At 43.6% G+C, this 13324-nt stretch overlaps 1 protein-coding gene across 2 annotated transcripts in view; it reads right to left on the bottom strand.

Annotated features, from left to right (window-relative positions):
• TTF2 (transcription termination factor 2) overlaps positions 1-13324 on the bottom strand; it is a 44413-nt gene that overhangs the window by 18881 nt on the left and 12208 nt on the right. For both annotated transcript variants that reach the window (XM_025389965.1, XM_025389956.1), the window contains exons 4-11: positions 11915-11981; positions 9398-10390; positions 8963-9077; positions 8433-8615; positions 6748-6896; positions 4795-4876; positions 2547-2666; positions 311-461 (exon numbers count right to left, since the gene is read on the bottom strand). In XM_025389965.1, the coding sequence (XP_025245750.1) occupies positions 311-461; positions 2547-2666; positions 4795-4876; positions 6748-6896; positions 8433-8615; positions 8963-9077; positions 9398-10390; positions 11915-11981 (1860 nt within the window). The remainder of the gene's footprint in view (positions 1-310; positions 462-2546; positions 2667-4794; positions 4877-6747; positions 6897-8432; positions 8616-8962; positions 9078-9397; positions 10391-11914; positions 11982-13324) is intronic.

The raw sequence follows: 13324 nt of genomic DNA, 5'->3' as shown, positions 1-13324 counted from the left end.
CAGCCATAAGGGCCTTGCGAAACATCTCTTTTGACTAGGGGAATGCTGCTGCCACCTGACTGGCAGCTCAGGCATCTCAGGCCTCCTCACAGGGCAGCTTTCATTGAGGACAATGACAAGGACAGCAAAAGATCACTAATAGATCTCAGGATACAAGGCAAAGGCTGTATGGTGACGAGACTGAAGATCTGTCTTTGGCCTTCACGAATATGCTTCCTGATTAAGTGAAATCTCGGGAGGGGAGTAAAGGCCCACAGGCCCTTGAGCAGAGGTGCTGAATGGTCCCACAACTGCGTATTCCTGCACTTACACTCTGGCACGTGAATCCCGGTTTGGCCCATGGTAGAGATAGACTCTTAGTTTGTTGCTGTTCACCCGTTTCTCCACCTCATTTTTCCAATGATGGATCAGGGAGGCAGGACAGATGATTAGTGTTCCATGGGAAGTCAACTCAGAAGAGTCTTGAGAAGGGAAAAAAAATCAGTGCCTAGTTACATATACCAAATGGCTTTTAACTTTTTTTTTTTTTAAATATATGGAGACATGGTCTTGCTGAGTTACCCAGGCTGGTCTCGAACTCCTAGGCTCAAGTGATCCTCCTGCCTTAGCCTCCCTCAGTGGGATTACAGGCGTGAGTCACCGTGGTTGACCGGCCTTTAACTTAAGGGCATTACCTCTTCCTACTGACTGACTTTACTCCTTCAGTTAATATGTTTAACCATTGCTCTTATTTCTATACAGAGCCTACAGTGAAATAGGAAATGGAAGAAATGGTCTTTTATTTTTTATTTTATTTATTTATTTTTTGAGACGGAGTCTCGCTCTGTTGCCCAGGCTGGAGCGCAGTGGCCGGATCTCAGCTCACTGCAAGCTCCGCCTCCCGGGTTTACGCCATTCTCCTGCCTCAGCCTCCCAAGTAGCTGGGACTACAGGCGCCTGCCACCTCGCCCGGCTAGTTTTTTGTAGTTTTTAGTAGAGACGGGGTTTCACCGTGTTAGCCAGGATGGTCTCGATCTCCTGACCTCGTGATCCACCCATCTCGGCCTCCCAAAGTGCTGGGATTACAGGCTTGAGCCACCGCGCCCGGCCAAGAAATGGTCTTTTAAACTGAAACACTTAATTACTTATTTTCTCCGCTAAAAGTACAGGCAGAGAGGCTAAATAGGGGGAGGAAAGTGGGTGGCACATGACCTCAGTGTGAAAAAGGAATGTGCTTTCAGAGTGGCTGGAGGTGAAAGCTGGATCATTTCCTAACTCCTCTTGAGTTGATTCATTATACAGGCGTATGGAGTATTGTTATATTTTCTGAAAAGCATAACTTACTGTATGTACTTCTACCTTAAAATTAAGTACAGAAACCTTTTTTAAAAAATAAGCAAACATTGGTTTGGAACCAATTAGTGATGATTTGTTTATACCACGGCCCCTCATCTCTGCGTGTGTATGCCTGTGCTACTCACACATGCTGCTACTACACACAAAGGGATACAGGACCCAGCTGCAACAGTGCTCATTAGAGGCCCTGAGAGCAGATGCCATAGATTTTTGATCTATCTAAGCAACTGAGAACTGTATTCAAATACATGGCAACTTACATGTAGTATTATCTATACATAACATATTCAATCTTTAAAGTACTTGTAAAGTTCTTACTTTTTATTTAATTTTTTTTTAAGAGACAGTGTCTTGCTATGTTGTCCAGGTTGGCCTCAAGCTCCCAGGCTCAAGCGATTCTCCTGACTCTCCTCCCTCAATTGGGACTACAGGTGCATACCACTGTGCCTGGCTAAAGTTACTACATTCTAAAAACATTTGCTAAGATAGAAAGTGTCTATAATCTAGAACTTCTAGAATTTCAGAAACATGGAAAATAGCTTCCACTATAGTGACTAAAATGTGAATTTGTGACAGATCTTCCTTTAAAAAAATTAATTTGAATCTACCCTGTGGTTATTTCCCCAATATTTACAAAAATAATAATTATTGGCCAGGCATGGTGGCTCACACCTGTAATCCCAGCATTTTGGAAGGCTGAGGCAGGATGATTGCTTGAGCCCAGTTGTTTGAGACCAGCCTGGGCAACACGGTAAGGCCCTGTCTCTACAAAAAAATAAAAAAATTAGCTGGGTGTGGTGGTGCACACTTGTGGTCCCAGCTACTTGGGAGGCTGAGGTGGGAGGATCGCTTGAGCCCAGGAGGTTGAGGCTGCAGTAAGCTGTGTTCATGCCACTGCCCTCCAGCCTGGGCAAGAGAGCGAGATTCTGTCTCAAAAAATAAGAATTATTATTATGCTTAAATTAAGTGTTCTAGAGCCTCACCTTTCTCCATAAAATTCTGCCTAGTTTATATTAAAAGGGAAAAAATGATCACTTATAATTAGTATACTCAGCATCAGAAATGATACGATAGGTGAGTAATCTAATACTGATTTTTCAGTAGAATAATTAAATATGACCAAAGGTATCCTTTTTTAGCTGAAAACGTTCCCCTCTTGGGTGACTCAAATGACGTAGGGAATGGCAAGCTATTAAGGCACTTCGGTCTACCATCTTTGGAGAGCCATGTCAAAGCTGTGCTTTTCTCCTTTTCTTTCTTTTTCTCTTGATTCTTCTGGGTCAGGATGAGTGCAATCATTGTCAGGGTTTTTCCTAAGCCCATATCATCCGCTAGAAAATAAAAGCAAAATTAAGAGAGTTAATTGCTTAGGGCAAAGAATCAACCCTACTTCAAGAGGAGAAACCACTGGCAGACATTTACCCCTTGTTCTCTCTGCTGTCAGTGCCACTCCAGTCACTACTCTGTGCCTACCTTAATGGCTCCTTTATCTTCCTTATTCAGCGGAACCCTAGCACTTGCTCTTTGAGATCTAGGTCCAAGACATTTACTATGAGTCTTGTAAAATTTAAAACTTACCATTTGAATCTTATTCTAGTCCCTATGTTATGGTGTTACCTGCACAATGTGCAGTATCTATTACAGTTTGATGATCCGTTACCTCCAAAAGTAAAAAATGTCCAGTAGATATATCCTACTACTTACTTTACCAGTACCAGAACATTCCTGGAGTTACAATAGCCTTCCATTCCCTTAACTTATTCATCAAAAAAGGACATAAATGAACACTTCTTCGGTACTGTCATTGTACCAATCACTGAGCTTATCTAATTTATTATTCATACTCTACAGAGTACTGTTATCCTCATTTTAACAGACTGCAATCCTGACCCACTCAAAATAACCATTCTGCCGTAACAGAAGTAGAATGTCAGAGCATGGGCTCGGTTTTAATTCTGGCCCTGCTACTGTCCAGAAAAACAGGCCCCTAGGCCTGTCTGCTATCCTTTGAAAGGCCTGCTTACAAGGTTGCCTCTGGAAACTCGGATGTAAGGTAAGAGTTGATCACTCTGCCTAAATTGTTTTGTGCAAACAATATGGTTTATGTTGAACACCTGCTTTCCTTCTAGGAGCAGGAAAACTTAGTAGATACCAGGCTGAAGCCACCTATGTAACCAGCCCCCAGTAAAAACCTTGGGCATTAAATCTCTAATGAGCTTCCTAGGGAACATTGAACGCCTGTTGTCACAACTCCCTGCTGGGAGAATTAAGCATATCCCATGGGACTCCACTGGGAGGATATTGGAAGCTTGTACCTGGTTTCCCCTGGATTTTGCCCCTGCGACTTTTCCTTCTGTTGATTTTGATCTATATCCTTTCACTGTAATAAATCATAGCTGTGAGTATGACCATATGCTGTGTCCTACTAGCAAATCATCGAACCTGGGGGTGGTCTTGAGGACCACTGACACAGTCACTTACTAGCCATAGTGGACATCTATCATGGCTTCTGAAAATTGAACACCTTAGAAAATTTTAGCCTGACAAGTCCCCAAAGCAGAGTGGAAAACTTGCTTTCTGGTTTCTGTTGCAGCTAAGGCACTAGCAATATGACCTAGCTCTATATATCAGATGTACTCATAAACGTCTTTAATTCAGGTATAAACAGCTTCAGAAAGAGACTCCCTGTGAAATCCTTTCTGCAGGAAAGAGTGGCTATAGAAACAACTGACTTTGGGGTGGCACTGGTTGCCTCTAGCACTTGGTGAAGCAAAGGAGCTATGATGCTTTTTATAGACTACTGTTAGGCTGGGCATAGTGGCTCACGCCTGTAATCCCAGCACTTTGGGAGGCCAAGGCGGGTGGAGCACCTGAGGTCAGGAGTTAGAGACCAACCTGTCCAACATGGCGAAACCCCACCTCTACTAAAAATACAAAACATTAGCCAGGCATGGTGGCACAGGCCTGTAATCCCAGCTACTCGGGAGGCTGAGGCAGGAGAATCACTTGAACTTGGGAGGTGGAGGTTGCAGTGAGCCGAGATCGCACCACAGCACTCCAGCCTGGGCAACAAGAGTGAAACTCCATCTCAAAAAAAAAAAGAGGGAGGCAATAGACTACTGCTTGTGTGTTGACTGTAGCCATGGCTCCTGAAATTGGCCTTGAGCCTGGCACTCCATATCTCCCAGAGATTGTGGGGGCTGCCAAAAAATAAACTCCTCCTCTATTTAATCAGCCAGTCAGCTTCTACTGCTGGCAACCAAAATCTTTGATCCTACAACTGTGTACTCTTGAGCAAGTTGCTTAACACTTCCACGCTTCACTTTCATCATCTGTAAAATGAGGAATAATAGTACCTGCCTCATAGAGTTCTTGAGAGAATTAAATAAAACAACACTATGTGTTTAGCACAATGCCTAAGCATTCAATAAAGGCTGGCTCTTATAATACCACACTTACCCAGAATCCCTCCTTGTGGCTTCTGACTTTCCCGCCACAGTAACCAAGCCAATGCCTGCTTCTGGTGTAGTAACAAAGGGACCTGACAAAAGTAATAACCAAATGTTAAGCATAAATTCCTAATGAGAGGCTACGCCAAGCCTGGCTACACCAAGCCTGGCTACACCAACTCTACACTCTACTCTTTTATTTTCTGCAAGTGATCCCCTCAGTATTCTAATTGTTCTCATGTAGACCGTTCATTTCACTTTGAAGTCCTTAACAGCACCGTCTCTTAATAGAAATGCCTAACATTAGATGCAACCATACTGTCCTGGTCTGCCCCTGTTTGTTTTGGGTTGCATCTAATGTTCGGCATTTCTATTAAGAGTCCCCCTACACCCCAAGTGAGAGTCCTGATTTGTCTGCTTAAGCAGTCAAAATCCATCTCTACAGCCTTTTTTTTTCTTTTTTTTTTTTTTTGAGACAGTCTCGCTCTGTTGCCCAGGCTGGAGTGCAGTGGCGTGATATCAGCTTACTGTAGCCTCCGCCTCCCAGGTTCAAGCAATTCTCCTGCCTCAGCTTCCCGAGCAGCTGGAATTACAGGTGCATGCCCGGCTAATTTTTGTATTTTTAGTGGAGATGGGGTTTCGCCATGTTGGCCAGGCTAGTCCTGAACTCCTGGACTCAAGTGATCTGCCTGCCTCGGCCTCCCAAAGTGCTGGGATTACAGGTGTGAGCCCCTGCGCCCAGCTCTATACTTTTAACCAAGACCTGTGACCCTACTTTCAGCAGCCATTACATTGGCATTTCATCATTTCCTCATTATCTCTTAAATTTGCCTCTCCTTTCTGCAGCCAATGTCCCAGTCTGCACTGCCGGTCATAAATTTCAATAGCCCTTTGACCAGAGTCCCCCTTCTAGTCCTTCTGTACTCCAGTTTACCTTGTACTTTGTGAGAAAAACTAATCCTCATCGGCCATCCCTGCTTAAATGCTACAGCAATTCCACACTATATCTTGAGCTATTCAGATCTAATCCTTCACCAACACCAGGCTCCTACTCAGTAACATCACCTGCTACTGCTGGCTCAGGTACTGATGACACCTGATCACCACTTCTGACTACCAATCTCTTTATCTTCCCACTAGTCAACACTCAGATTGTGGTGTTTTGTTCCTTTCCTCTCTGCTATCTAAAGGCTTTCAATTCCTTTAAGGCACAAAGTAGGCAGACGACAAATAATCACTGACCTAGAGTGATGTTTCCTTTATTCTGAATCCCTTTTGTACTTTATAGTATATTACAAGGTACAACTTATTTCTGTCTTAAAGCCTTTGCTGTTTTATATATATTGTATATGTATTATCACCCCAACTAGTTCATTACAACCAGCAATTCTTTTTTTTTTTTTTTGGGACAGAGTCTTGCTCTGTCGCCCAGGCTACAGTGCAGTGGCCAGACCTCAGCTCACTGCAAGCTCCGCCTCCCAGGTTTACACCATTCTCCTGCCTCAGCCTCCCGAGTAGCTGGGACTACAGGCGCCCGCCATCTCGCCTGGCTAGTTTTTTGTAGTTTTTAGTAGAGACGGGGTTTCACCGTGTTAGCCAGGATGGTCTCGATCTCCTGACCTCGTGATCCGCCCGTCTCGGCCTCCCAAAGTGCTGGGATTACAGGCTTGAGCCACCGCGCCCGGCCCCAAGCAGCAATTCTTTCACATTCTTGTGGCACCTACCAACTCAACAAATGGATCCTTTACTGCTATAGAAATATGTAACTTTATGACTTTTTTAAAAAAGGAGTTTTGTTGTTATTGTTTGGCCATTAAGCATAAAAGGAAAGGATTCTGCAAGGGAAGGCATTCAAGCATCTATCTGTAGGAAAGGTATCTCAGAAAGTCTCTCTGTCAGCAGTTTCATGGGGCTGCTGGAGCACTGTCCTAGGGGACTGCACCGGGAGTCTTCCCTGGCTCACCTTCAGCCCAGCGGGATCTTCTGCAACAGCCGTCTCACCAGGACATGACTCAAGTGAGCGATGCAGCTGATCGATGGCTTCACTTGTGATTTTCCACACTGCGTGAACGTGATCTTGGTTTGTATGGCGTGCGTACAAATAGGTGTTACCTAAAAGATGTCACAAGCATGTTTTTTTAATCCCTTTAGAGTGAACTTAGCTAGAAATGGCCCTGTATCTATTTCTTACCCTCCTTGTTAACTACTCTCCTCAACTAGGAGTTCTCTATTGGGAGACAACTGGCTTTTGCTTTTCTAGTCACTGCCAGCCAACCCAAGCTCCTATTTCCTGATCAGTCTCCTGTCAACTGATCCTATTACACATTTCAGGCTCTACTTGGAATCTTCATTCTGCAGTTACCTCTGAATTCAAAGCTGCCTAGAAAGTTCAGGAAGGAAACACTTAGCTAATAGGGTGTTATTGCTCTCTGTGGATCTATTAGTCTTCAGTCTTGACTCATGTCTCTCCTCGGTCTTACACACACTTACATACACACACACACACACACACACTCTCCTCGATCTTACACACACATACACATACACACACACACACTCTCTCCTCGGTCTTACACATACACACACACACACTCTCTCCTCGGTCTTACACACACTTACATACACACACACACACACTCCTCGGTCTTACACACACTTACACACACACACCTTGGTCTCACACACACATACACACACACTCTCCTCGGTCTTACACACACTTACACACACACACTCTCCTTGGTCTTACACACACTTACACACACATACTCTCCTCGGTCTTACACATACACGCTCTCCTCGGTCTTACACACACTTACACACATACTCTCCTCGATCTTACACACACTTACACACACACTCTCTCCTCGGTCTTACACACACACACACACACCTTGGTCTCACACACACATACACACACACACACTCCTCGGTCTTACACACACTTACACACACACTCTCCTCGGTCTTACACACACTTACACACGCGAAGGAATTAGAGCATATCTGCAGGTCTGCCTACCTCATAATGATGTGAGCTAGAGTTTTCATCCACAAATGCTGACTGGATGACTCCTGTGTGCAAGCCACTGGGCTGACTAATCAGCATACAGTGGTGAACAAGGTAGACACAGTCTGTGCGCTCACAGAAAGCTAAGTAACACTATGCAAAGCTCTACTGAGCTGCACAATCTTTATTATATGGGCAACTTAAGAATGGCTTCTCCCCTCAGGTGGGCACAAAGACATCTACAGTAGTCCCTCCTTATCCACCGGGTATATGTTGCAAGACCCCCAGTGGATGCTTGAATCTGTGGATGGTACTGAACCCTATACACACGATGTTTTGTTTTGTTATTTTCCCACACATTCATACCTATTTTAAACTTTAATAAATTAGGGACAGGAAGAGTTTAACAATAATAACAAAATAGAAAAATTATAACAATATACTGTAATAAAAGTTATGTGAATGTGGTTTCTGTCTCTTTCTCTCTCCAAATATCTTACTGTACTGTACTCACCTCTTTTTGGACCACAGGTGACCAAGGGTAACTGGAAGTGTGGATAAGAGGTGACTACTGTACCAGGTGGCCCATAACTCACAGGGGTGGCTATTCACAGCAGGGCCAGGCCCTTGGGTCTTACCTTGATAACACTGACTGGATCCTCCAGCAGTCACCTGGCAGGCAGACTTTAGTTCTAGAGAACCCACGGGTTGGGTACCACAACCAGGAAGGGGTTGGGGAGGCACCAGGTGGGGAGGGTCAGTGGTAGTGTTGGTGAAGTGACTCTGCTGTGGCGCTTGATTGTTACTCTTCTCATTAGTTCCTGCTCAGAAAACAAGGGAAGAGCAGATTAAAGTTCAGCAAACTAAGTGAAGGGATCGTATGTGTGGAGGTGAGGTCAAGAGAGAGGGATCATCACCATTCCAGTGAAGGATTCCTAGAGAATGTAGCATTTTAACAGTTGCTTGAACAATGGGGGAAGAAAGTAGAGTCCACAGGAAATAGGAGAAAGGTTTTTTATGAACCATAGGTGTAATGTGAAAGAAGGCTCAGAAGCAGATAATAAAATGGAAAAGTGAATGAATCAACACATTCTTTATTAAAAGGGCTTCCAAATGTCTCTTGTAAAGTCCACGCAAACCCGGAGTTCTCAGGCATAAGCCACTTTACCTTGCTCTGGGGAAAGGGCAAGACCACTGAGCGCTTCCTCCAGCTCCTGGATTTGTTTGATCAACTTCTGCCCCTTGTCTGGAAGAGCCTGGATGTTCACTGATGCCAGTGTGCTCTGCAAAACAGATTCCATCAAATGGATCTCTCCTTTCACACTGTTAGATGAATAGTTTCAGATTAAAATAGCCTGAAACGCCCAAACTCTGAAATTATGCTCTTTTAAATATGTGTGTAAAAACCAGAACCTTTTAAAAATTTTAACCCAGCTGGCTTACCAATCTTGAAAATATAAATAGGGGAAAAGGCAGAAACTAAACACACACCTATAAAACCTTCATAGGAACATATTTAACCCTTCTGTAGCAATGAGATCTCCTATCTGCCCATAGCAAGCAATGCTCTGACCTCAAAAACAAAACACGAGTCAACAGTTACCTTCTTTTGCTTCAGTTGTGTTGTAAGGTAGACACGCTGGGCTGCTGGGTCTGAGGGCTCCACCTTCTTGGAAACACCTGAGGCCGGAGATACCTTTCTTTGCACACTTCGATCAGGGAATTGGAGGTTCTCCTTCGTCTGTAAGTCCAGAGTCGAGTCAAAGAGTAGCGGGCTCCCAGGCTTAGAGGAAACAAAAACAACATCATCTTCCTCCTCATCGTCACTGCTTGTGGCAGCTTCATGGCCCTCACCCAGGGAAAGCCCTGGTGCTGCTGGTGCAGCCTGAGCCACTGGTCCTCCAGGAGCAGGCACACCGTGGGTCTCCGGCCGCTCTTGGAAATGCCCCCGAGGCAGGCTTTTCTGGGTGGCCTGTGTGCTAGGGCCATCCTTTGCCTTTGTTTCTTTAGCCTCCCAGTTCTTGTACCCCTTGTTGAGGGGTCCCCCTTTCTGGGGCTTGCTTATTGAGCTGTGACTGTGAACGTTTTGAGGCAAAAGCTGGGTATCCTTTTCTCTCAGAGGTTCTGATTCTCTTTGGACATCTTGACTCTTACCACTTGATTTCTCCTGAGAAGATGCAGATGGTCTTGTAAGCTCATTACCTTGGCACTGTTGAGATTTAACTTCAGAAAAGTCTCTTTTGTGTGTGCCTCCAGTCTCCTCTGCCTCACACTGAATCTCTGCTCTCTCCTCTTGCTTCTTCTCTTGAACTACAGATTGTTTTGTCTTTGGTACCAGGCCAGATGAGAGATCTTTCTCCATCGATTCAGCCTTCTGTTCCTTCTTTTGATCGAAAAGCTGATCTCCCTTTTCTCTTTGCTTCTTATCAGCCGTCTTTTCCTCACCTTCACCTTTGATGAGCTGTTTCCAGAGAGCTGGTTCTTGATTCTTGTCAAGTACCTTGAATGGATTTCTCAGCCGGCTGGAAGAATGATGAAATGTCTCAGATGCATGCTGAGACTTATTGGGGACAGAATGTTCTTTGGAATCAGGATCCTAAAGACAAAATAATTAATCTTCATATAAAATATTAATGCAAATGTCCTATCTAGAATGCCTTTCCTTTTCATCTCATCTTTTATTTTATATACAGGGGGCACACATGCAGCTTTGTTATATGAGTATATCGCACTCAGGCAGTGAGCATAGTGCCCAAGAGTTTCTCAACCCATGCCCTCCTCCCCTCTCCAGTAGTTCACAGTATCTATTGTTCCTATGTTTATGGGTGCTCAATGTTTAGCTCCTGTTTGTAAGTGAAAATATATGATATTTGGTTTTCTGTTCCTGCGTTAATTCACTTAGGATTATTCTGCAGAAGAAATGGAAACACAGTAAAAGCAGTCCAATATTTCCTGAACATTCTTGATACCATTTCCACGTCTAGAAAAGATGACATGCCAAACCCACAAAAGACTCATTTCTTCACGGTACTTTCAATGCTTCATTCCTTCTCTGTCCATGATCACACTTTTCCAGACCTCAAGGAAAAGTAGTGACAAACCAAAGTGCTTTTACAATCACAATGGCCACAGTGTATACTTTTCAGAAAAAAACTGTTCTCTTCAGATGAACTACGGCCGGGCGCGGTGGCTCACGCCTGTAATCCCAGCACTTTGGAAGGCCGAGGCAGGCGGATCACAAGGTCAGGAGATGGAGACCATGGTGAAACCCTGTCTACTAAAAATACAAAAAGTTAGCCGGGCGTGGTGGATCACAAGGTCAGGAGATCGAGACCACAGTGAAACCCCGTCTCTACTAAAAATACAAAAAGTTAGCTGGGCGTGGTGGCGGGCGCCTGTAGTCCCAGCTACTGAGGAGGCTGAGGCAGGAGAATGGCATGAACCCGGGAGGCGAGTTTGCAGTGAGCCGAGATTGCGCCACTGCACTCCAGCCTAGGCGACAGAGCGAGACTCAGTCTCAATTAAAAAAAAAAAAAAAAAAAAGATGAACTTTTCCCCAAACCTAATTGTCTTAAAACACTTGCTTTGATTTTGGCTTTAGGAAGATTTTACTGTGGTTACACAGAATCGTAAGTTCAAGCCATACCTCTGCCAAAACAAGTCTTATCATCTCCCTGGTTCTAGTTCCTTATGTACTGAATATCTATAGGGCTTCTCCTATTCAGAGGAGACGCTCCTCCTAGTTCGAACATTCTAGGAGCTTATACCAATATCAAGTAGAAATTCCTCTATAAAAAGATACAAGAGTTAGTCAAAGAAATCTATTTTTTTTCTTAAGTAAAAGAATGCTGACTGCATTTAAGACCTCAAATAAATATTTGTATTAGTAAATATTTATATTTACTAAGTGAAATAGGATGCAAATAATTAATCTTGATTACAACCAAATGTTCCTTTGAATTAAAGTCCCAACAGGGCCTACCTTGCTTAAAGAAAACTATCTTTCAAGACAGTCTGATGAAGACCAACTCGTTTATGTGAACTTCAAGGTACTTTCAGGTGATGCTGCATATTAAAAGTCTTAACACAACAGGTTTGAAAACAGATGAATAATTCCTACCTGCCATGGAATACTTCCACACCAGCGTTTCCCCTCTGCCTTACTTCTAATGCATCGGAAGAACAATCTAATGAAGTATAAAACACAAATAATCAAGGCTATGAAAATCCATTAGAACAAGAGATAAGCTTATTTTTAATCCAAGAAAACATCTTGCAACTATTTGATACTGGCTTTGGGAGGTCACTTGAAACCAATTACTTTTATATACACATTTAAAAATTATTTACTGCACAGAACATTTATAAGGGCTAAGAAGTCAAAGAATAAATATGGCATGGTCGCCAGAGAATGCACACAGGTTTATTCTTTTTAGTCTGTAACGAATGACTGAAATAGAAACACTGATCAGCACTAGCTACTAAAATCAGAGAAATGAGAGACAGCCAGACACTGTGTGTCCCTGAAGGGGGGCCACAACACTAGCTATAAAGCAATGTTGCCCAAAAAAACTCAAAACAACCAAGCCAAAACAAACAAAAAACTAACCTCTAGATCCAATTACCAATTTATAGGAAATAGAAACAACAGAAGAACGCGTAAAACTAGACCATGGAGAATATAATCTGCAAAATCTTGGCAGTGGGAAACGCTACAGGACAAACAACCTGATCCCTTCAACAAATAAGTTACAAGGGAGAAAAAAGGATGAAGGGAAAACTAAAGAGACTTAAAAGACATATTAATCAATTCCAATTTGTGAACCTTATTTGGATCCTGATTTAAACAAATAAAAACTAATAAAACTATTTATGATAGTTTATGAATCCACTGAAAATATGTACACCAACTGGTATGCTAAGAGTCCAGCTGGATGCAGTGACACACACCTGTAGTCAGTCCCCTCTACTCAGGAGCCTCAGACAGGAGGATCACTTGAGGCCAGAGGCTGCAATGTGCTAAGATTGTGCCTGTGAATAGCCACTGCACTCAAACCTGGGCAACACAGCAAGACTCCCTTCTCTAAAACATAAAAATACATTTTTAAAAATAGTTCATATCTTGGACGGGCATGGTGGCTCATGCCTGTAATTCCAGCACTCTGGGAGGCTGAGGTGGGTGGATCACGAGATCAAGAGATCAAGACCATCCTGGCCAACCTGGTGAAATCCCGTCTCTACTAAAAATACAAAAATTAGCCCAGCATGGTGGCGTGTGCCTGCAGTCCCAGCTACTCAGGAGGCCGAGGCAGAAGAATCGCTTGAACCCAGGAGGGGTAGGTTGCAGTGAGCTGAGATTGCGCCACTGCACTCCAGCCTGGCAACAGAGTGAGACTCTGTTCAAAAAAAAAAAAAAAGTCCTTATCTTTTAAAGCTACATACTAGAATATTGACAGATGAAATAATGTTATCTGGGATTTCTTTCAAAATAGGGCAGGGGTTACGGGGTGAAGTGGATAGGATACATACA

Source organism: Theropithecus gelada, chromosome 1 (assembly GCF_003255815.1).
Source record: "Theropithecus gelada isolate Dixy chromosome 1, Tgel_1.0, whole genome shotgun sequence".
NCBI classification, from domain to species: domain Eukaryota; kingdom Metazoa; phylum Chordata; class Mammalia; order Primates; family Cercopithecidae; genus Theropithecus; species Theropithecus gelada.
This window is presented reverse-complemented; position numbering and strand designations above follow the sequence as displayed.